The sequence below is a fragment of the Styela clava genome, chromosome 8 (assembly GCF_964204865.1).
Source record: "Styela clava chromosome 8, kaStyClav1.hap1.2, whole genome shotgun sequence".
Lineage (NCBI taxonomy): Eukaryota > Metazoa > Chordata > Ascidiacea > Stolidobranchia > Styelidae > Styela > Styela clava.
In genome coordinates, this window is record NC_135257.1 from 7,730,085 (window position 1) to 7,753,367 (window position 23,283).

Genomic DNA, 23,283 nt, shown 5'->3' on the forward strand with positions numbered 1-23,283 from the left:
CCGCAATGAACATTTGTGATATTCAATCAAGTTTTAATATACAGTCACTTACAAGTTAATTACGTACAATATACGAGTTATAAATATCAGATTTCAACTTTAATCATTTAATCCATTGTTTAACTAAGATTACAACATTTACTATAGGCAACTGTAAGAAGTTGTATAGACTAAGTATAGGAGAAAAATATGTTTTCGACACTTGCAATCGTAGTGCACGCTTTGCAGCGCGATTTCTCTCAAATTCGTGTATATTCAAATTCTATAACGTAAAAATTTGAGAAACATTTAATTATCTTTTTCTCATCATTTGATAGCGTACATTTCATGCTCTTGAGTTTTATAGGGTTGGTAACGTGTCATACATATACAGTCAAAATATGCATATATCGCCAACTCATAGACCTATACAGTCAATCAAATATACATATTCAGTCAATGTCGTATGCATATATAGCCAACTCAATATACATATACAGCCATGCAAGTGATGTACAAATACAGCCAATTAATTTTGCTACGCGTTGTTTGCGCATAACGATGCGCGCAAACTCAGCTCGCTCGCGGTACACGAATAAGTTACACAATATGTTACAGTCTATGATGTCATATTGCCCCGCAACAGATCGCCGTTTATAACATTGATCTTGAGTTGCGCCGAACTACAAAATACACCAACAACAAAAAGAATGCAGTTTTAAATATATAATAGTCAAACATTATACTGTGACACGCCGAGATAAAGACAGCAAATAGCCTATTTGGTCCAGTCTAAACCTAATTCAATTTAGGAATTATTTGTGATCGTATAAATATTTAACGATTTTATGTTACACAACATATCTTATAATTTTAACATCCGCTCCGATAACTCTTTTCTCATTCAAAACAAAAACGAATACAAAACGTCTAGCCTCGTTGATCTAACCTATCATTTATTGATTAACAATACCAAAAAGAGCAATATACGCCACACCTCTTCCAAAAGAATGGGTATTAATAACCTATAAATATGACTTTGTGTTGTGCAAAACGTCGAATATCTATTTACAGATAAAGTTGAGTATATAAATAATTTGAAATTACTTTTAGTGGCAGTAACTGTGTATGATTGTTAATGAGAATATTCTGGGAGAATATTTTTTATTCCGTTAAAAAACTCTTTGAGATATAACGGTGATTTTATGGTAAATATTGATTTACAGACATTTTGTAAGTTATAAAAAACGAAACTAGATTCGCACATAATTCAGTATTCGATCAGAAGTAATGCGGGTGCTCCTGTTCATTGTTTTATCTATACGGGCGATCGATTTATGCAAATCTGAACCGACCATAGTCAACAATGAATACGCTGGAGTGTTAATTGCAATTGATCACCAAGTACCCGAAAATGAAAATCTGATTACTGCTATCAAGGTGAGTTCGAAGCTTAATCAGATGATTCTTATTTCCGTTTTGCATCATTATTATTCCTAGTGATTCCACTTTATTCCGCAGCATCCTGTCTCTCCGAAGTATAAACAATGCTCAAATAAATTTAACCATTTTTTTAAATTTTTCTATCGATTTTAGAATATGATGACCGATGCCTCTGCTGATCTTTTTACTGCGACGAAAAAAAGAGCATACTTCAGAGAAATCACCATTTTAGTGCCAAGTAATTGGACCTCTGGTAAATACGCTGTATCGAATAAGGAAGCCTATAAATATGTAAGAGTTGATCATAGTAATAAAAATAAAAAACAGAAATCACACGCATATATACAACCTCGTTATTTTTATAGGCTGATATAAGGATTGCTCCACCACACCCACAGCTTCAGCACAACCCCTATGCCTTGACCTACGTCCCTTGTGGGGATATGGGTGGTAAAGATCAATACATTCATTTGACACCAGAATACATGACTAATCCAAAATATTTGTCATCGTATGGACCGAGAGGTTTGTATAATTAAGTAGACCTACTACAATTATGAAACTCAAATAATCTGTTTTAATAATTCAAAATTTTGCAATATGGCGCGACTGGAATTTTGTCAAATTTATACGGAGATAGCAGAGTTGATGAAGTAGCTTATATCTCAGCGTCTCGTACGGTTACCAGTCTATGTCGGGTCGGGTATAGGCTTAGCAAACTTATTGATCACTATCAAGATTTCACTATCAAAAATCTCTCAGTGAGGAACAAAAATGTCTGCCTATTCGAGTTCGTGCTAACACGAATAATACTAAACAGTTCAAATAGGTCGTAGAAGCAGGCACATTTTGAAGAATGGATACGGATTGCAGCAATCAGAGAAATTAATGTTTCATTCAATTTCACAGGGAAGGTTGTCGTGCATGAATGGGGTCATTATCGCTGGGGAGTGAAAGATGAATATCCTACCAATGATAAAGATAAGTTTTACTTGTCTACAACGAACGAACCAATGCCTACCGGGTAAATTGGAAATTACACTTTACCAGGCAAACTGAATGCATTTTCAGCCAACTCACGGACTAGGATCCCATATCACTTTATAAACATATTTTAATGAGGTTTTGAATTAAGTTCAAATAAATCAATCTAATAATATATATTTACGATCCTTTAAAATAGAACTAGTATATTATCATTTTGAAAAAAAAATATGGGTTTAAATTCATATTTTTTAGTATTCTGATATTCGCAAAATACTACATTAGAATATTAATTGAAAAATTACCATTATATTTTATAAATGCAATACAGATGTTCAGGTTATATTACTGGAAAGTTTCTCGATTCCAACGGACAAGAATGCGAGCCCATTGAATCGAGTCGCCTGCCATCAACAAATAACTGCAGATTCATTCGATATTCAAATCAACCTGAAGAAATTATATCGTCGATGATGTACAAGCAGTTTATTGGACAAGTGAGAATTTATGCCTAATATAGACTAGGACGTTGTTGACTTCTGATTGTTTAAATTCTCTCATACCACGGTAACGATACCTCACTTCTCCGTAAATTAAAAGTAGAGCAAAGAAAGACTGAACTGCAGAAGTTAACGGATGGGACGAACCAATTTACATCCAGATATTAGCGTTCAAAATTTCAAACCTGAAACCAAATATTATTTTTATTTGTTAAAATTGCTAATCGTTTTGGCTGGGGGTGACAGAGGTACCGACGATTCGGGCTTCGGCCCACTGACGTTACAGACTAGACGTTTCGGTCCAGGCAGGCTCGATCGTGGTGATTGCATGTTTTGTTAATTGAAAGATTCAGATGTTTTATTATTAATATTTCGTTTAAAGTATTTTGTCATTACATTTGATGAAAATGGAAGTGAATTTGAAAAATCCAACGACAACGAAAGAACACGTTTCGCCACAGCAACTCGTTCTGTGAGATAGATGCCAACAAATAGAGACATGAAACAAATAAAAAAGTATAACATACTTAAATCTGACTTTGGCGCATTAATAAGGGACGTGTTTTTAAATGGGTGATTTAACATAAACAAGGGATAAACATCTTAAAAATAAAAAAAGGTGTCGTTTTGTTTGCGTTGGAAATTTAAAGTTCCCCTACTACAATCACTGCGATTGAGTCTCTCACATTGTTGATAATCTCCGCACACGAGTCTGCGTAGGTCGGAATGTCTGTGTAATACGTTCTATGGGAAACATAAGCAGTTATTTTGGGTATTTTGTCGCCAGTGTTACTAGTGTTATATATATCTTGTTGTTGAACTTGTGAGTGAAAAAAAAATTATATTGTCATAAACAGACGAATTTAAGATTATGGCATGATGGCATCGTCCTTAGCACAAATGTATTAGCTATATGCTGTATTTTTTCAACTACTCAGCATTAAAGATATCGAGTCTTTATATTAGGTTTCAACGTTTTGTCACGATGATCCATCAGATCCCATGAATGTACACAACAAAGAAGCACCCAATAATCATAACAGACAATGCAATTACCGAAGTACATGGGACGTTATAATGAATTCAGTTGATTTTCAAAACGGTGCAGTGAATCCTCCAAATCCTACAATACAAAATACAGACCCTTCGTTTAAAGTAGTCAGGCCTGGACCCAAGCGAATCGTTCTAATTATGGATATTTCTGGTAGTATGTACGGAGTAAGTATAATTTCACGGTTGCCATATTTCTAATGCATATGAAGAAAATAATAGTAACAAATGCTGTTATATATGTGCATGGCAAAGTATTCATCCACAGTTTAACCATTTTATTTATTCTAGAAACAACTCGAACGTTTCAAACGAACATGACTTGAACTATAATTTTATAATTTGCATGGGCATTGCATATCTAGTATAGAATGAAACCTGATATTTACACGAAAACCCAGTTGGATATATCCATTCCTATTGCTAACCCGTGTACATTTCTTTGAAATGTGTTATCTAGAAAAGATTGGATGATCTCAGAAGTGCATCCGAACTACTAATATCAAGTTTACTCGGTGATGGTATGATGCTTGGTCTTGTCGCCTTTTCTGAATCAGCTGTTGTTCTTCAACCTTTAACTAAAATTGGATATGATGACGGAAGCAGAGAAAAGATGATCAAGTATCTCCCTTCATCTGTGAATGGAAGCACCGGTATTGGTGCTGGAATTCTGGAAGGAATTAAGGTGCGATAACATTGAAAAATTGCCTCAGTTTCGATGAGTGAGTGGCTTTTTTTTTGTACACAGGTCTTGAGTAAAAATGGTCAACTTCCGGAAGGAGGAAAGCTGATTGTTCTTACAGATGGAGAAGAAAACGCGAAACCTTTCGTTGAAGACATTACTGCAGATGCAATTAGGAGTGTGAGAACGATGAAAATATAGAAAACTTACTCATTAAAAATATGAATTCCCCAATGAATCTTTTAAATTATTATTAAATAGGTAAAACTGTCTGGCCATCGAGCAATTTTTGATAGAGCATTTAAATGACGTAATATTTCTCGATTTGCACATTGTGAAAAATATCAAATCTGTGTACCATCAAAATTCCTGACAAATGCTTAATTTGAAACACCGCGATGTTCTGCTTTTGACTAGTAACTTCGCAATTAGAACAAACACAGTGAAATTATAATAGACAATTCAGATTGGATACCACGTGACTGTCAATTAACGTCTTATCGTTTTTTATGGCAGACCGTGCTATAAATATGTGACTAGAAAATTGTTTTTTTTAAATTCTGTTCTGAAGTTTAGGTTAAGTTGACCGAAATTTTTATACCTAACAACAGGGTGTGGTTGTCGATTCTATTTTCTTTGGACTCGTCGATGTTTCTAAGGATGCCTCGTTGGCTAGTTTGAGTTTGCAAACTGGGGGGAAATGGTATTATGCAAGCACGTCTGATCAGTCTGTATCACAGCTCAGTGGAATATTTGCATCACTTAGCAAATCGGATGATGGAAACTTCTCAGCCAACGCAGTACAGGTAACCAATCAGGTCCATACATATAAAACTAGTAACAACTGTTCAACTATACCAAAAATAGACGGTCAATCGTAAAAGAGGGCGTGGTTAGACGTTTTATTGGTTTTCCTCCCACATGGGAGAAATACGAGATGACAGTCCGCACACACGCACACATCGACATAAATACATTCTGAATCATCCTATGCATCACTCAGTATAAATTTCATTTTATTGTAATGAAATTGATCACTAATTTGCCTTTCAGGTATTAAATAAAATCATCAAACTCAAGCCAGGAACACCCGATACGGTGACTGCGGCAATTGATGGTTCTGTCGGCAATAGAACTGTTTTTGTCTTTAAATGGACTGACGACGAACCTACCATAGAATTAAAACCACCAAAGTCAACTTGTATATATTCAAACTCCAACAACTCCAACAAGAAGTACTGCGATGATAGCCCAATACACAAAACCGACGAAAATTTCAAGTTGATTAAATTTCATATTCCTGGAACGGCAAAAGTAAGTCTTCTGTTCTTTTCCTAATATAATGCTTTGATAATAAATCTTGTAAAACGAGAGAACCGAGTCTCCACGAGTGCGTTGACATCACAATATTATAAATAAATACGGGCTGAATGTATTAACAGTGCCCTGAACTTTTCAAATCAGTTGATTGGCTTTTATGAGCAAATGTTTGATTTACTTATTTTAGATTTGGGTTTATGAAACAGTGGTGGAGTGTTTATGATTTCTTCATTAATGTTTTATTGCATGTAACAGCTACGTTCATCATCTGCCAAGCTAATCAAATATTTCTTGCAGATTGGGATTTGGGAATTCAATATGTTTTCAACGTCAGTAAACAAAATCACCACTGCAGTGATTTCCAGACCTTCCGATCTCAGCGTTTATCCGATCACAGTCGAAACGGAATTAAAAGTGTCAGATAATACAACGTTACCGCCAATCATAATTGCTAAGGTATCATTTGTTACCTTGGGCTATATTGTTGTTTAGAAAAGAAACAGTGATCCCATTTTGTATATTATCAGGTTTTTCAAAACTTCCTGCCTGTTCTTGGAGCTAGTGTGAATGCAACTGTTACAAGACCTGATGATACTATTTCTGTTGTTGAATTGTTTGATAACGGTGCAGGTATGGTCAAGGATCCTAACTTGTATAATATGTTCAATGCTAGAAGTACATGTATATATTATGGCAAATGTAATATGTAATCATATAATCTAAGGGATTCAAGAATCTTGCTGCACACTAACACAAATTCATTTCTGTAAGGTTTCGTCTGACCAAGGTCAAACTTCCTTCGACAAAATTATTCAACTAGAACAAGAAGAGAAATTGTACGTACATTTCCATGCATTTATTTCACATGTGTATGTAATTTCTCTTCTTGTCATAGTTAAATAATGTTTGTCTGAGGAAGCCTGACCCAATTTTCTCCTTTCACGCCAAGAGCAATATACCCGACGATCAACCATGCTAACGTATAGCTGAGTTCTTCGCTCATGGAACCATATACAGCACTGGATTTCTTAAAAGTGGTCGAGATGACAGTCATGGACAATAGGCACTAACAGGATCAGACTCAGATCCCTGATCTGTCTCCGCCAAGTCAATTTTTATTTTAAAACATTGTCAAATTCTATCACATTTTGCAGGACCAGATGTGAACCCGAAGGATGGTGTTTATTCACGCTATTTTGCTGATTTCAGTGCTATAGGAAGACACGCAGTAGAGGTGAAAAAATATTGTCCTTCGTTCAAATTGGCTTTTTAACCTATTTGACTTCTTCAATTACCGTGCCTATTTGTGTTGTTTAAGATACATGTAACAAGAGACGGTAAAGACAGATTATCTTCAGTATTAGAATTGCAGAAAACTGACTACGACGATGGCGTGCTTTTAGACGATGGTAAGAATTAGCATGTTCTCGATTAAATCCGTGGTAGAGCTATATTTCATAATGTGATCGATATTATCATGAGCAGGTACCTATGTTTCAAAACAGGACAACTCTGCAAACCCATCTGCTTACAAAGGAGTGAATGTTGAAGGCGTAATTGAACGAACATCTTCATCGCCAGGATTTGCATACACGGGGTCAGTGGAGGCTATTTTGTTACTTAATGACGTCCCATTCTTAAAACGTTTAAAAGTAAATCATTTCATTGTGAACTAAGTCCAAAGTCAAGAATCCTTGCAATTAAACACTGTGCCGTGTCTGTGCCACTGTTTATAGTAAACAATAACTATGCGACCGTTGCAGTTGAATCATTCCTCTGTCTATTTCATGTAACTGTTCATTCAGGTCTATCACTGCAGACGACATATTTCCCCCGAATATGATAACAGATTTAACGGCAAGTCAAGTGGATTTGGATAACGTGGAAGCTGGGTTACTGCTAGAATTTACGGCTCCAGGCAATGATTACGACTCTGGAAATGGTAAATTGTTGCAGTTTATCCTTGGGGCAAATAATAACAGAAAAGTCGTAGAGTTTAGTATACAAATTGATTGAATTGTTTACGATTTTAAAAATATTGTTCGCGTTTCGGTAATATCTCTGAAAAGGGTAAAGTTCTGTTAATGATTTAAAACTACAGTTTTGAGTCGAATCATTTAGCATATTATTTCACGTTGGCACAAGACGCCGTAATCATCATTGTCACAGAATCCATTAAAGCTAGGGCATTCCGGGTAGCATCACCGATGAGTTGCAATGGATATGTCCAGGATATGGTTTTTGGAGAAATTGTGGGTAAAATATTTTGTTTTCGTGTCCAAATATTTGAGCATTTCTATCTTGTATTTTAGCATCTCGTTATGAGATTCGTTTCAGCTATGACCCTTTTTCGTCGTCGAAGTTTAGTGATTGGTTGATCATAAAAGATGAATGGATAAATGATGGGCAAAATAATAATCCAAACATGGCCTTGTCTGACGAAAAACTATCAATTGTATTAGCAGACCTGCCAAAAAATGACACCGTCAGGTAAAAGTTACAAATTTGATTACATACAAATCATTAGTGTGTTTGTTTATTAATAAGTTGGAATTGAGAACCTTGCAAAGAGACAGTTAGTTATTTATACTAAGTAAAGTACATTCTCTGGAAATTGGTCGATGATACAAGATTCTTGCTGCACATTACCACAAATGTATTTCTGTAACGTCAAAGAAGCGGTCAATGTGGTTCTCCACAACAACAATTTTGTATTCAATGGCAAACATTACCTTCCAATCAATGGAACAGCAGTGGGAACCAAGATGGTACCTAAATACGCCAACACATTCCGAAACGTTACAGAAATACACTGGTGTTAGGGTGCAGCAAGACTCTTGAATCAAATAGTATAGTCATTTTTATTCTTGCCACAACATCCTTGCGTTACACACATACGGATCCACTTCCACAAAGGCATTGAGCAAGGAAGGGTAGTTAGTCTTGCGTAACCCCGGTAGTTAGTCTCGCGCATTATATTTGGTCGTTTTAGAATACAGTATGTCAACAGATTAGCCTAACCAACTTGATATACAATATACAATAGTGAGTATTGATGGAATATCTTTGAAAATAATGTCAATATAATTGAATTCTATAACACTACAAAAACAAAAGCAATTTACTTAAAATCGACCAGGGATATTACCAGCTGCGATAACATTGACATTGATATTTCAATTTTTTATAATGTACAATAGTAAGCCAAGTATGGTGTAAAATGTAAATTAATAAAACTGTTTATTACAACCATTTTTTAGAATTGCTTTTGCAATCAAAGCTTATGACGACGCCAACAACCCGTCTGAAATCTCAAACATTGCAATTACAACATATTTCATCAAGCCACCACCTATTAAAAATAAAATAGGTGAGGCTATAAAACTTACAACACTATGAATAATATGCTGATTTAAGTGATTCGGAAAACAGAACAAATCTTTAACATATTGTTTTCTTGTTTATGCAGATTCCAATATGAAGTGGATCATTCTTGGAGTGGTTGCTGGCTCAGCCGGTAAGTGGAGAATGCATAAATTATTTCACCTGAAAACTGCGCGTAATTAATGAACACTATTTTGCAGATGAGCCATACACTTCAAGATTTCGGTGGGTCGTGGGGGGGGCTCATGATTCCGTAACAAAAATCATAATGGTTTGCATAAGTCAAGGCAGTATTAATAAGATTTATTTGAAAATTGAATAACGCGTTATATCATGTACTACTCTAACTCAAATTTCATTTGTTAGTATAAGATCAACTATTCAATCACATTTCTTTTTCAGTTCTCATCGCTGCTGCAATTCTGTCAACGTATTTGTTCATTCGTAACAGGCGTTCTGAACGCGGCCGTGATCAGAAGACTAATGGTACTGGAGAGAAGTCAAATATGTCTCAATAATCATTAAATGAATCCCTGTGCACTTAAATAACATAATGTTGCAGCATTAGATTACGGAAACAGTCAAATATACAATGACTGCATTGCCATATATAACTGATTTTGGATTACATATAGAGTTCCACTTTTTATTTATTTTGTATATTTTATTTCAAACATATGTTGGAACACCACAGGATATGATATTATAGTTACGTTGTAATATTTTCTGACTATATTAAGAGTAAAGATAACCTTTAACTACAGGAGAAGTTTAAAAACATGACAACATCGTTGTCCGATTTTGCGCCAATTGAAATATAAATAATATATGTTTGATAGTCGTGCAGGCCATGGAAATGAGTATAATAGATGTAAACAAACACGCAATCGCGATGTTACCATCCATTTTGCATAATTTTGATTTTAGCCAGAATAGTGGATTTTAATCTGGATTGGAATGATTCTTCAGGATCGATGATCGCAGGGCACGCATTTTGCTGTTACTAACAGAAACGATACCGTACCCCTGAATATGGATGGCGGAATCGAGTCCGGATTCGATTACAGGATCGATTCTTCGCGGAATCGACTCCGATACATTGAAATAGATTTTCAAAGTTGAATCTTGGATTGCAAACAATTATTAACGTTTTGTGACAAGCCCGTCCCATATAGGTATAAACTGCTATGTTGAGTTGCTACGACATCGCAAACTTCATAAATATAGGCTATATATATATATGTAGTTTTTCACTGGAAGGCTTTTGCCTTCAAAAATCTCTTTGGGTTCTGAGAGATTCGTTTTTGTACGAATTTGTCTACTGTGACAGATTGAATACCCATGCTACTTAGTTTTGGCTTTCGTATCCATATATTTGAACATTACTCTTTTGGTTGAATTCATATGGTATTGTTTAGGTGGGTATGTTTTCTCGGTGAGATATGTCGAGGAATCGAGATTCGGAATCGAGAATCGGAATCGAGAATCGGAATCGAAAATTTAGGAATCGGATAAGAATCGAATACTTGTAAGTAGTCATACTTAGCATCCTTACCCCTGAAGATGAAAAACGTCAACTCCACACGTTGTACCTTTGTAACCATTAGCGGTATCAAATGAGCTCTATTTAAATTATAGTTTTTCCGAGGATTGTAGCTGGGATAATAGCGTTATGAATTAGCGTAGCCGTAGTAGATCGTTTACGTTGAATGCATGCTATTACGGCATGGCATTTTCGAAGTTTATTACCGGCCGCGGATTGTATATTTTCTCATAGCACATAAAATCAACATCAGATGAAAAAAATTCTGATTTTCTACAAATATTGTAATCGTGCTTGGCGATTGATTCAAAAGCTTCGTGTCGTGGTACAAAAAAATGTCTTGATCAGCCCGTCTTTGCTCTTGTTTACCGTTATCCGTTATGCAGAAATGGTGCAGCAGCACGTTTCTTTTCGATGTGGACAGTGATTAAATATTGATAACCCATGGTCACATTGCCATTAGAAAAATCAAATTATTCTCCGTAATCGAAGCGTATCACCACCGCTTCGACAGAACAACACTCGCAAAATAACGGAGGCATTTTAAGAACTACGCTATCTTCGAAAAAAATATGGAATATCGTATCGCTGGGGCTACGGGCTCTATTTTAATGAAAAACTTGAGCGTTTGGAACCTCATTGGAGGAAGTAAGTTTTTTTTCGAATGAAGGTTGTACTGTTATTATTTCACTAGTAGTGCTAAGTGCTAAAGTAGTCGACTGTGGTTTTATTTCTTTCATTATCAAGATTAATTTAAAGATGTTGACAATTCACAGCGTGTAGTAATGGACATATTGTAAGACGGTATATACGTTCATTTCGACTTTTTGTCAAAACTACCATAGTCTAAACCAGGGCTTCCCAAACTTTTGAGCTCGCGGCCCCTTTTAATATATATATATTAATATTTTCCGCGGCCCTTGTTCGCTCTAATATTGCTGGACAGCTCGAAATATGCATTTTTGATGTTTCATTGACACAGCTATATCTCAACTTTTAGTAGGCCTACTCAATTACAAAAACAAGCACATATTTATTCAGATTAACGTTACATAATTATTCAGTGTAATGGGTGCGAATACTTTTTGCTGAATAGCAAGTCCAGCCTTGGCTCAATGTTTGTTTATGCGGGCCTAAATGATGATTTACGATGTCTGGCCACCAACGGCATGGTACTTATCTGGAATTGTTCACTCCTATTGATCAAACTTAGCATAAGACAGCGGTTTATGGGGCGCCAAATTATCATGGAAAAAACTCATGGCGCACCTACACGAAAAATAAGCTGCCTGATAATAAAACACAATTTTGTCATCGTTAATATGTACTTATCTACAAATATTGTAATCGTGCTTGGCGATTGATTCAAAAGCTTCGTGTCGTGGTACAAAAAATGTCTTTGCTCTTGTTTACCATTATCTGTTATACGGAAATGGTGCAGCAGCACGTTTCTTCTCGATGTGGACATTGATTAAATATTGACAACCCACGGTCACTTTGCCAATAGGAAAATCAAATTATTCTCCGTAATCGAAGCGTATCACCACCACTTCGACAGAACAACACTCGCAAAACAACAGAGGCATTTTAAGAACTACGCTATCTCCGGAAAAAATATGGAATATCGTATCGCTGGGGCTACGGGCTCTATTTTAATGAAAAACTTGAGCGTTTGGAACCTCATTGGAGGAAGTAAGTTTTTTTTCGAATGAAGGTTGTACTGTTATTATTTCACTAGTAGTGCTAAGTGCTAAAGTAGTCGACTGTGGTTTTATTTCTTTCATTATCAAGATTAATTTAAAGATGTTGACAATTCACATCGTGTAATGGACATATTGTAAGACGTTATATACGTTCATTTCGACTTTTTGTCAAAACTACCATAGTCTAACTCTAAACAACACTTAAACATGAAAACTATTGAAGAACAGTGGCGCGGCTTGGGAATGGATAATTCTTCATGGCTATGTTGGTGAAGCCTGTCCTTAAAATTTGTAGAATATATATGGAAACAAAGATAATGGTCCCGGATGTGAAATCATACCTATTGAAGCAAAAAAGCGGCTAGAATTGATTTTTTCAGTACAAACTTATTTTTTCTGCGCCCTCCAAATTGTGGATAGTTATAGAAATGGTTCCACAGACTTTTTATGTTTCGATCGTTATATTTTCATATACCCAAAAATGTAATTAATTTTAGATTTTCCTCCACTTCCCAGAACTCACACTATTGACTTTGACTTTTCGATGGGAAATGTTAAAATAAACCGCTAGATATACTATAAATTACATTAATATTTGCAGCTTATATCAACCCATCTTCGTTTCTTTTCATTCCTGGCCTTGGTGGTCTTCTGACTAAAGAATTTCTTTTGGAAAAAGCGCCATTGTTTTCGGAAAACCACGTCTTTTTGATGAAATGGCAAAGGATGCAGTTCAGTGATCACTTTCGGAAAATTTCGAACGAGTTCAAGAATGACTGTGATAAGCTGGATAGATTTCAATATTATCTGCGCCTCAATAAAGCTATTGAAATGACTTACAAGATAATATCAGCAGAAAAGACATCTGCCGTGATTGTTGCACATATAACAGACGTCGACGAAGCTAAGAATTTGGCGACTCACCGGGCCTTGATAGTTTGTGTTAGCAAGGCAACTGGCAAGCCTGCAGGTCTACCACAAGAACTTCCCGTTGAAAAACGAAGTAGCGTCGTTAAACTTGGCGATATGATGACAGGAAACCTCATGGAAACGGCACCAGAGGGCAGCGTGACCAAGTATGTCGGAATGGAAGATGTAGCTTTTTTGGATTATGTACCACACCACAAGTACTTAAACTTCTGCCTGGACAGCCTTGCCGTCGGCGGAACAAGGAATGGTTTCACCAATTTGCCTGGTAATTTGCCTATATGGAATTACCAGATACGCTCGTGCTCGTTATTGTATTTGAAGCAAGCAAAGCTCGGTGATCGCATCCAAACGTTTTATTGGAAAGATCCTGCAGACATCTGGAGTTTCTACTTCAAGACAATGCGAAACCAAGAATCGATAACTGAGGCACGAGTGGAAATGACTGCTGCAAAATGAACACTTAACATTATAAAATAACTGATTTTTCATTCATATATATATATCCGTAATTCCATTATTTTAAATTGATATGTTGTAATTTTTGATTTCGATAAATACGTTCACGCCAGGGGTCGGCAACCTTTTGTCGCTCGCGGGCTAAAATGAGGGCCGCACATGTTTTCAGGAAGTTGGAAACCGAACGGATGATACCTTGTTGCTTCAACAGACTTTTTAATATTATAAATTGATACAGTCTAACTTAGACTAAGTTGCAGGTACAGTGCAGCAGTCGTCATGCTCTGTTGATTCGTATGAAAATTGGTAATGAGAATCTTAAATTCCTCAACACAGTTTGCATTCGTGCGATGGCACTAACGAACCAAAACATATTGTACGGCGTACCCCATGTACCAAAACGAGCACCACTTGATGGCTTGGTGCCGAAAAGGATTGATATTAGCAACCACAAGCACCTCTGCTTCTGCGGTTCTGGGGTGAATTTATTATTAAATTCAGATATATATGTGTTCAGGTTAGCGTGTTTGCTGAAACTGCAACTAATGCAGTAATGCCATGCATTTAAGTTTTTAGACTCAGTGTGTCACGATGTTACCATCTACTTGCAAAAATTTAATAATAATCATTTTAATTTTAGTCAGAATAGTGAATTTTAATCTGAATTGAAATGATTCTTCGGAATCTATGACCCGTATTCAGCTTAATGCACAATTACAGATATTTTTTCCCCAGGCAAATATATATTTTGATGCAATTCTCATTATATATCACTTAGTTTTTGTTTATATATTTCAGTAAAACGTCCGATGATTTATCCGATAAATGTAGAATATTCAAATTTCAAAGCAATTTGTCCAGTAGTTGAAGAGAACAACATACCAATAACCCTGCTAAAACGCTTACAAGAATATCGGTCAGAGACCGAAGACTTATCGATCGTAAGTTAGGGGATCCCAAAACAGCACTCTTACTCCATAGTGACACCTTGTGTCCAATCACTAATTAATTAATAACTCGCTAATTATACGACATAATTCGCCCAAAATTAATAGACTTTTGGTCCGAGATATGATGAACGCACATGCAAAATCTGGAGCAGATTCAATCTTGCTTTCGTGAGATATCGCGTGCATCTAACAGACAGACATACAGACAAATACCTATCAACATACTTACCGATTAAAATCGATAAGTAATAAAACCGATAAGTAATAACAACAGAGCAATGCTCAAATATATGAACACCAAGGCCAAAACAAAGTAGTGAGGGTATGCAATTATTTAGAGTAACTACCGGTACAGCAGTTTTCACAACTTCGCCTAACCAGCAGAAACCGTCACAAGATGCGCAATTTTCAGTGTCGATGACGTCATCACTCATCACACATATAAAACGAATTCCATAAGGGCCACAGATATTTTGGAAATAAAAAATAGTAATAGTGTTCTAGCGACAAATAAAATCTTCAACTACTGAAAATTCAAAGCAATTGGTCCCGTAGTTAGAGAAAAAAAAAATTCACAACAACAAGAAGAAAAGAATAATGACTAACAAGAACAACAACATAATAACAAAACGATCCACAGCTACATTTCGCGTCCAACAAATAATTCTGAAACGAGACGATAAAATTAAGGATAATTAAACGATAGAACCCAAATTGAAATACGGTATATATATATCAATATTGTCATGAACTAATGGTCGCAAATTCGAATTTTTGTGACGACGACGAAAAAAATGTTGAATTCGGGCTGCACATTACTCTCATTATGCAAATTAAAAAGATATTACACACACTGAAAATATGACTCAGAAAATATCATTATCTTTGTCGCGGCAGTTGCCTCAAAAGTCGGTGTTTTTACATGTTTTAAATGCAATCTTTGTTTACCAGTTGTTTTAAATAAAAAATATTTATAAGTAAATGGATATCGGCTTCATATTTTGTAATTTAAAAATCTCGTCATTCTCTATTTTGTAATTTTGATTTTGATAATTGAAAATAAAAGACATTCCCCCCAAAATAAGCCCTAGTGTTATTTTCGAAATAATATTGAAATTGAAATAAGACGCTGTCGCGGTATTGAATAGCCCGCCTTGACTCATGTTTACCATTATTCAGCTACAGGCCATGATGCTGTTGCGCCGTTATGACATAACTATATGAACAATTGATGATCTGTCCATTTTTGCAACGTCTGTACTGCTATTCAGTGAGTCAACATATTTTGTAGACTGGAATTGAAGACGCAGAAATTCGAAGTAACAATAGAGCAGGATGGTAGTGACGTTAGTAATGTTAAAAGGCGATTGATAAATATAAGTATCCAAGTGTGGAATTTTGTAAAAATACAATACAAAAGACGCAGCGACGCGTTTTTCCTTGGAACAGGCATTCATTGATATCTATTACTCATGGTGTTCTTTTCCATTAAAAAAATAAAATTTTTGACTCATTTATTGAAAAAGGTTCGCCACCCTTGTGACAGAGGCATTTCAAGAACTACGCTATCTTGCAAAGAAATATGGAATATCGTATCGCTGGGGCTACAGGCTCTATTCTAATGAAAAACTTGAGCATTTTGAATCTTATTGGAGGAAGTAAGTTTTTTTTGTCGAATGGAGGTTGTAGGCTACTGTTATTTTTCCGCTATAGTAGTGCTAAAGTACAGTCGATCGCGATATTTATTAGTTTTAATTCATAGATGTTGATAATTCACGCGTGTAATGGCCGTATTGTAAGCCGTTTAGAATAATAATTTCAGATTTATTTTTATTTTTCACTTTCGCAATTCCCACATCCTTAACTTTGGCAGTGGGAAATGTTAAAATATATTAAACTATAAATTTGAATATGCAACATAAGATAATTGAATAATGTTAATATTCGCAGCTTATATCAACCCATCTTCGCTTCTTTTTCTTCCCGGCCTTGGTGGTCTTCTGACTAAAGAATTTCTTTTGGAAAAAGCGCCATTGTTTTCGGAAAACCACGTCTTTTTGGTGAAATGGCAAAGGATGCAGTTCAGTGATCACTTTCGGAATATTTCGAACGAGTTCAAGTATGACTGTGATAAGCTGGATAGATTCCGATATTATCTGCGCCTTAATAAAGCTATTGAAATGACTTACAAGTTATCATCAGTAGGAAACACATCTCTCGGGTTAGATGCACATGTAACAGACGTCGACAAGGATAAGAATTTGGCGACTCATCGAGCCTTGATAGTTTGTGTTAGCAAGGCAACTGGCACTCCCGCTAGTCTACCGCAAGAGTTTCCAGCTGAAAAAAGGAGTAGCGTTGTTCAAATTGATGATTTGATAACAAAAAACCTAACGGAAAATGCACCAGAGGGCAGCGTGACTAGGTATGTCGGAATGGAAGACGTAGCTATTTTGGATTATGTACCACACCATAAGTACTTAAACTTCTGTCTGGACTGCCTTGCCGGTGACGCAACAAGGAATGGTGTCACAAATTTGCCTGGTAATTTGCCTATATGGAATTACCAGGTACGTTCGTGCTCGCTTTTGTATTTAAAGCAATCAAAGCTTGGTGATCGCATTCAAACGTTTTATTGGAGAGATCCTGCAGATATCTGGAGTTTCTACTTCAAGACAATGCGAAACCAAGAATCCATTTGCGAAGCACGAGTGGAAATGACTGCTGCAAAATGAACACTTAACATTATACAATAACCGACTCTTAATTCGAATATATATTCGTAATTCTCATATTTTCAATCGATATGTAGTAATTTTTTAGTTCGATAAATACATTCACGTGCTAACAGTCAATGGTACGAATGTACGGAGTGCAATTTACACGGGGCATCACACTTGAAGAATATGTTGTCCAATTTCAAAATTTATTTAATAAATAATTATTAAGGCAGTGGCGTAATAAAATTGAATGTGATGCCAAATGGAGTCTGAACGTTGTTTCGCTTTTGTAGCTAGAAGGAGTGACGCGTGGATTCATATACACAGCAGTTGAAATACGAAAAAATACGTCATTTATACTAAGTTCAATATGTAAAATATCCAATCCGATATTGATCGCCGCTCGATAGGCGTTACTGCAAATATGCAGTTAAATTTGTTGTTCTTTCGACATCAGAGCTGCATCGCTTTTCATGCACAGTAAAAGTTCTTTCATTATCAGAGCGGACTGCTCGTCGACTGTATGACCTATCGCGACTTTCGTATCTCCACAAAAGTCATAAGTTTTTAACCGGAATGTTTATCCGAGATATCAAAGAGACGTTTTGAGTAAGAAAAATCATGAAAAGTAGCTCACGAGCCTACTACAAAATTACTTAGAGGAATGGCAGCCTTCGCCAAAACGAGTGGGTTGCAATAATGAAGAATATGCTTACATCGACGGCGGATGAGACACGCTAGCCTGGTCTATGTTAATTGTATGAGTCCTCTGATGCAAAGACGCCTCAACTAATCTGTTATGACGCCATGATGTGGATTTCGAGTTCATGTATTGACATTTTTTTCATAAAATGAAGGCATTATTACGGTTAATATTGTTCGGTTAGTTTATGCTTAGCATACTTTGTTTTTAGGGTTAAAGTGATAGAGTTTTTCAAGGTTGTATAAACTCATTTATTCGATCGCATTTCAATTTTCGCAAGGTGGTTTCGTCGCAGGGTCGTTTACGTAATGGCGTTACGTTATCGGTTGCGTCTTACTGCACCAACCACTGAGCTACAGCTTGAGAAGGTGTGCATGAGCCTCTATCGTTATTTGTCGCGTTTTAAAGAATTTATTGTAAATAAGAAGCACTTGGCAAGTTTTACATCCATTTTTTTTAAACGTATTTAATAGAAAAAAATCAAATAGTACAGCCATTTTGAACAAAACAGGCAAAAAAACTCGATTTAAAACAATTGTTTTAATACAATTCTTTTTGAACAAATCCCTAATATATATAGGGCGTCCATAAAGTCTTAAATTTTCTGAAATTGGAAAGGGAATTTATCGATACCATACATTGTTTGATGGGGGTTGAATATGAAATGGGGAGCCGTGTATGAAATACTCTGACGTGGTGCGTCTGATTTTTCAAAACAATATCAAGAGACACTATTACATGAAACATTCTAGTAGTTACGATAGCATTATGGCTTGTGGGTCGATTGCGGGTTTTAAATATTCATTGAAGGTGTCTCTGGATAAGAAATATTCAGTGAACCGAATATATATATTGGTATTTTTGTTCAACAAAGGCTCGCTTGATGGACCAAACCAAGAGGAAGAACAAATTACAGCTTACACCAGGGGTCCGCAACATTTTGAAAGACTGTAGAAAATTAGTAAAAATTAAAAACTATTAGGAAATTAATAAAGGCAAATACATGTTGCAATTTTAGCGCACTGCATACAATGAGCAATTTTTACCTCGTTCAAAATAAAATAGGAAATGAATTTTGTTTTTAAATATTTGAAAAAAGTTATTTAGACTGTAAAATCACGAGAATAGTAAGCAAAATTGTCTCTTTGAAATCATGGGATTTTATTGAAACTAATTCCGCTATCGAGAATGAAAAATGCATGGACACTTGGCACAATTTTCTATATATATCTTAACTTTTCTGTATCCGGCTAAATATAGGTTAAGAAATTTGTTGAGAATGCGCTTAAATTTAGTTTTGGCACGAGGCTTGTTGTTAAACATTTTTGCTTTTGTAACACTGCAAATATTGTTCATAATATGTAACATTTTACGCCACACTTGGAACACAAAATTTCTGCTTCCTGGTTTAAAAACCTTGCCCAGCCATGATACAAACTTTATCATGTTATTGCCCCACCATCAGTTGTGACCTGTTTTCTCAGATTTTTGTGGCATGTGTCTTGTGACCCACAGCGTAATAATCTGTGGCCCGCGTCGCATTTGCTGACAGGTAATCAAAAAATCGCATTTGGTGTTGTTTCGTCACAAAAATAATAAGAAAATCTTTTCGACATCTTGTTACATCACTAATGTCACTAAATTGACTAGTGTCACGGTCAGCTGAAGCAACTAGCGAAGTTGAATATTGTGCTTGGGTATTTAAAATTGTTCACTGACTTTGTATCTTTTTGATTGGGAATATATTTCAACAGTTATAATAAATAAATAAATATCAATGGGATGGCCTGGGAATATAATTCCTTCCGCCTTCCGGTGATTTTTTGCAACCAGCCTAAAGTATTACAGAAATGCTTCTAATATGTCAGAAGAATTAGTAATTTCTCTCCTGTACCATACATTTGGTAAAATGTGATAATCAGTTAATCTGCAGTTATGGCAAATATAATCAAAAACGGCATTTTGCTATCACGTGAGCAATGAGCATTTTCAAAGTTTGAGGGGTTTCTCTTTGAGAACCCCACCGATGTCCGAACGTACTTATATTTGCGGGAGCACTTTCTCCGTGGTGAATAGTTTGAAATCTTATATTAAACACAGATATTTTGCATGTTTTAGCTTAATAAATGACAAATCATGATCAATTGTTTGCACAATAAAGTGTTTGTTGCTCTGTTTATCTATTTCTGACACTATGGACCTTTCCCCGACCTTTTATAGCATGTATTGGTACGGATGAATGGTTGTTAAATGAATGTGATGTTACCATATATTGCTAATTTGTAGATTGTCTCTGACTTGCAAGTCACCCGTTCACCCTTCAGCTTCAACGCCCACGTGAATGAAGGAAACTTTAGAAAACTCTGTTTGATTTTATTCTCAGATTTCCACGATACACAGAATATAAATCTTATAACATTTATCCCTACTAGCTTCGAATGGTTTACATCGTCTTCCTTCCCTATCGAAAGATATCGGAGTCGTATTTATACGTTGATCATAAATCCAATTAAATGCTGTAAACGTGAGCTCGTGATTCACGTTATAAACAGAAACTCCTATTATCTCAATAAAGGTAATTATGTACATCGTACGGATGGGAACTTAGAGATAATTATTTCAATCAGTGCCAAAGGTCTTGAGAATATAGATTTTAATTTGATAATGACTGGATGGAACCTGTTATGTTCTTAAACCTGGTGTAATTTGATTCCTACGGAAGTCTTTGTTCGAATTTTGGGAAAAATTAACTTTGTTTTGATGATTTCAACATGAAATGGGGTACATTTGGGGGTTAGTTGCTATATTATCTCCCCATCTTACTAACTGGAAGTTTAAAGATTTGGCACCCTCTAATAAATTGAAAATATATAGAAAAATACAATACACAATGCCAAAATTAATGATATAGGTCAAAAAAATATTTACATGTATATGATCTACACTGAGACGAGACATTGAAGTAAAGAAGAATTTATAAAAAAGGGTAAAGGTTGTAAAGTAGAATTACAGAAGGATGGCGTATTTTTATTTTAAAAATTTTGGTTTGGACGGTTAAAACATATTTTCAATTTAATGTATTTCGCTAAGTTAAAATACTTATACTCGCTTTATCGCATTGTTACGACTTTGTAGACCTAGTTGGTCAATATATGCTTGTCCCATGTCGGGATTAAAAAAACGCATTTTTAAGTTTATGCCATCTCAGGGCTTTTTTGAAAAAATAACGCTTTGGGATACAATTTTTGTTTAACGAGCTTATTATTTCACCGTTCTATATGACGGCTTTGTAAATAATCAAAAGTATGACTCGCTCGAATCTACTTTTAGAAAGCATTTTAATTCTAACGAAATCTATTTAATCGAAAAGGAATGCTAACCACTAATATTCAATAATATAAATCTCTTGAAAGGTATTTGAAATTAGAATATTCAAAGTTTTACCATTAATTAATTTATAAAAATTGAAAGCCGAATGAAACGCCATGTATATATAAGAAGAAAAAGAAGTACTTTACCTTAGTAATAGTGGAAGAATGAAAAATGTCTGTCTCAATGATATGAAAAACCTGCAAATCATGAAACAAATTGTTGAATGACATGCTCCTGATCTGTATATCCATTAGGTGCGCGCGACAATTCCTCTCTCTATTATTCGGAATAGAGCGCGTAATTTACCGTAAAACAGTCCATATAGTTCATTGTTTTCAACAGTTCGTCTTTGATTAGGTTTTTCACCTCAAACATATATCAGGTTCTAAAACAATTCATTTCGATTATTCAACAATACAGTCCTTATTCATAATTTTAACGTTTCCAGAGTCCGTTACCATAGTTCAACAGTTTTCAATTGAGATTATTGTCTTTTCATAATGTTCTTCATTATTTCGGCTTGTCAGCAATTTGATACTTCACTCGTTGTTCCAGGCAATTTGAATCTCCCCGACGTTCGTAAATTGGTCGAATTTGATTTTCGCACGTATTGTAGAGACTGTTTCTCGGCAATTGTTAAAAGCTTTCGCTTGGTCAGCTTTTTGGTTGATTCCGTCCAATTGTTGCTTGTCCTGGTTGTTGTCCGTTGATCTGGTCCGTTTCAGATGGTTAATTCAAGTCGGTTTTGTCACCATTTATAGCATAAAGGGTTGTTAAATGAATGTGATGTTACCATATATTGCTAATTTGTAGATTGTCTCTGACTTGCAAGTCACCCGTTCACCCTTCAGCTTCAACGCCCACGTGAATGAAGGAAACTTTAGAAAACTCTGTTTGATTTTATTCTCAGATTTCCACGATACACAGAATATAAATCTTATAACATTTATCCCTACTAGCTTCGAATGGTTTACATCGTCTTCCTTCCCTATCGAAAGATATCGGAGTCGTATTTATACGTTGATCATAAATCCAATTAAATGCTGTAAACGTGAGCTCGTGATTCACGTTATAAACAGAAACTCCTATTATCTCAATAAAGGTAATTATGTACATCGTACGGATGGGAACTTAGAGATAATTATTTCAATCAGTGCCAAAGGTCTTGAGAATATAGATTTTAATTTGATAATGACTGGATGGAACCTGTTATGTTCTTAAACCTGGTGTAATTTGATTCCTACGGAAGTCTTTGTTCGAATTTTGGGAAAAATTAACTTTGTTTTGATGATTTCAACATGAAATGGGGTACATTTGGGGGTTAGTTGCTATACTTTAACCCCCGGAAAATTCTCCTTATACTTTACCATTGCAAAATTTTCGAGGCTATTTTAGGAGTGTATTTGCGAGTTGGCGCTTGTAAAATGGAGTATGTGTTTCGGACCATCATTATGATTCATCGCATACAACGATTTGTTTTTTAAAAGTACCGGTAAAGAATTTCAGGCTAGTCTATCACAGCTATTTCTAAACTAATTTTTATTACTGCAATTTAATTAAAACT

At 35.5% G+C, this 23,283-nt stretch overlaps 3 protein-coding genes across 3 annotated transcripts; all 3 read left to right on the forward strand.

Moving 5' to 3' along the window:
- The first annotated feature begins 1,249 nt into the window (after positions 1-1,249).
- On the forward strand, positions 1,250-10,004 carry LOC120346500 (calcium-activated chloride channel regulator 1-like). The gene is made up of 20 exons (XM_039416267.2): positions 1,250-1,419; positions 1,576-1,713; positions 1,788-1,947; positions 2,332-2,446; positions 2,738-2,903; positions 3,873-4,124; positions 4,417-4,641; positions 4,705-4,818; positions 5,250-5,444; positions 5,692-5,952; positions 6,214-6,414; positions 6,486-6,588; positions 7,113-7,192; positions 7,277-7,367; positions 7,444-7,555; positions 7,764-7,900; positions 8,271-8,448; positions 9,219-9,328; positions 9,428-9,475; positions 9,745-10,004. Exons 1-20 carry the CDS (start codon positions 1,270-1,272, stop codon positions 9,858-9,860), a joined length of 2,952 nt encoding a protein of 983 aa, XP_039272201.2. The 5' UTR covers positions 1,250-1,269; the 3' UTR covers positions 9,861-10,004.
- A 2,411-nt stretch (positions 10,005-12,415) lies between these two features.
- LOC120346056 (uncharacterized) lies at positions 12,416-14,728 on the forward strand. Its single transcript, XM_039415692.2, has 2 exons — positions 12,416-12,577; positions 13,190-14,728. The coding sequence occupies exons 1-2, from the start codon at positions 12,502-12,504 to the stop codon at positions 13,972-13,974; spliced, it is 861 nt and encodes a 286-aa protein (XP_039271626.2). The 5' UTR covers positions 12,416-12,501; the 3' UTR covers positions 13,975-14,728.
- Positions 14,729-16,314: 1,586 nt separating this feature from the next.
- On the forward strand, positions 16,315-17,779 carry LOC120346173 (uncharacterized). Its single transcript, XM_039415843.2, has 2 exons — positions 16,315-16,582; positions 16,875-17,779. Exons 1-2 carry the CDS (start codon positions 16,507-16,509, stop codon positions 17,657-17,659), a joined length of 861 nt encoding a protein of 286 aa, XP_039271777.2. The 5' UTR covers positions 16,315-16,506; the 3' UTR covers positions 17,660-17,779.
- The last annotated feature ends 5,504 nt before the right edge of the window (positions 17,780-23,283 follow it).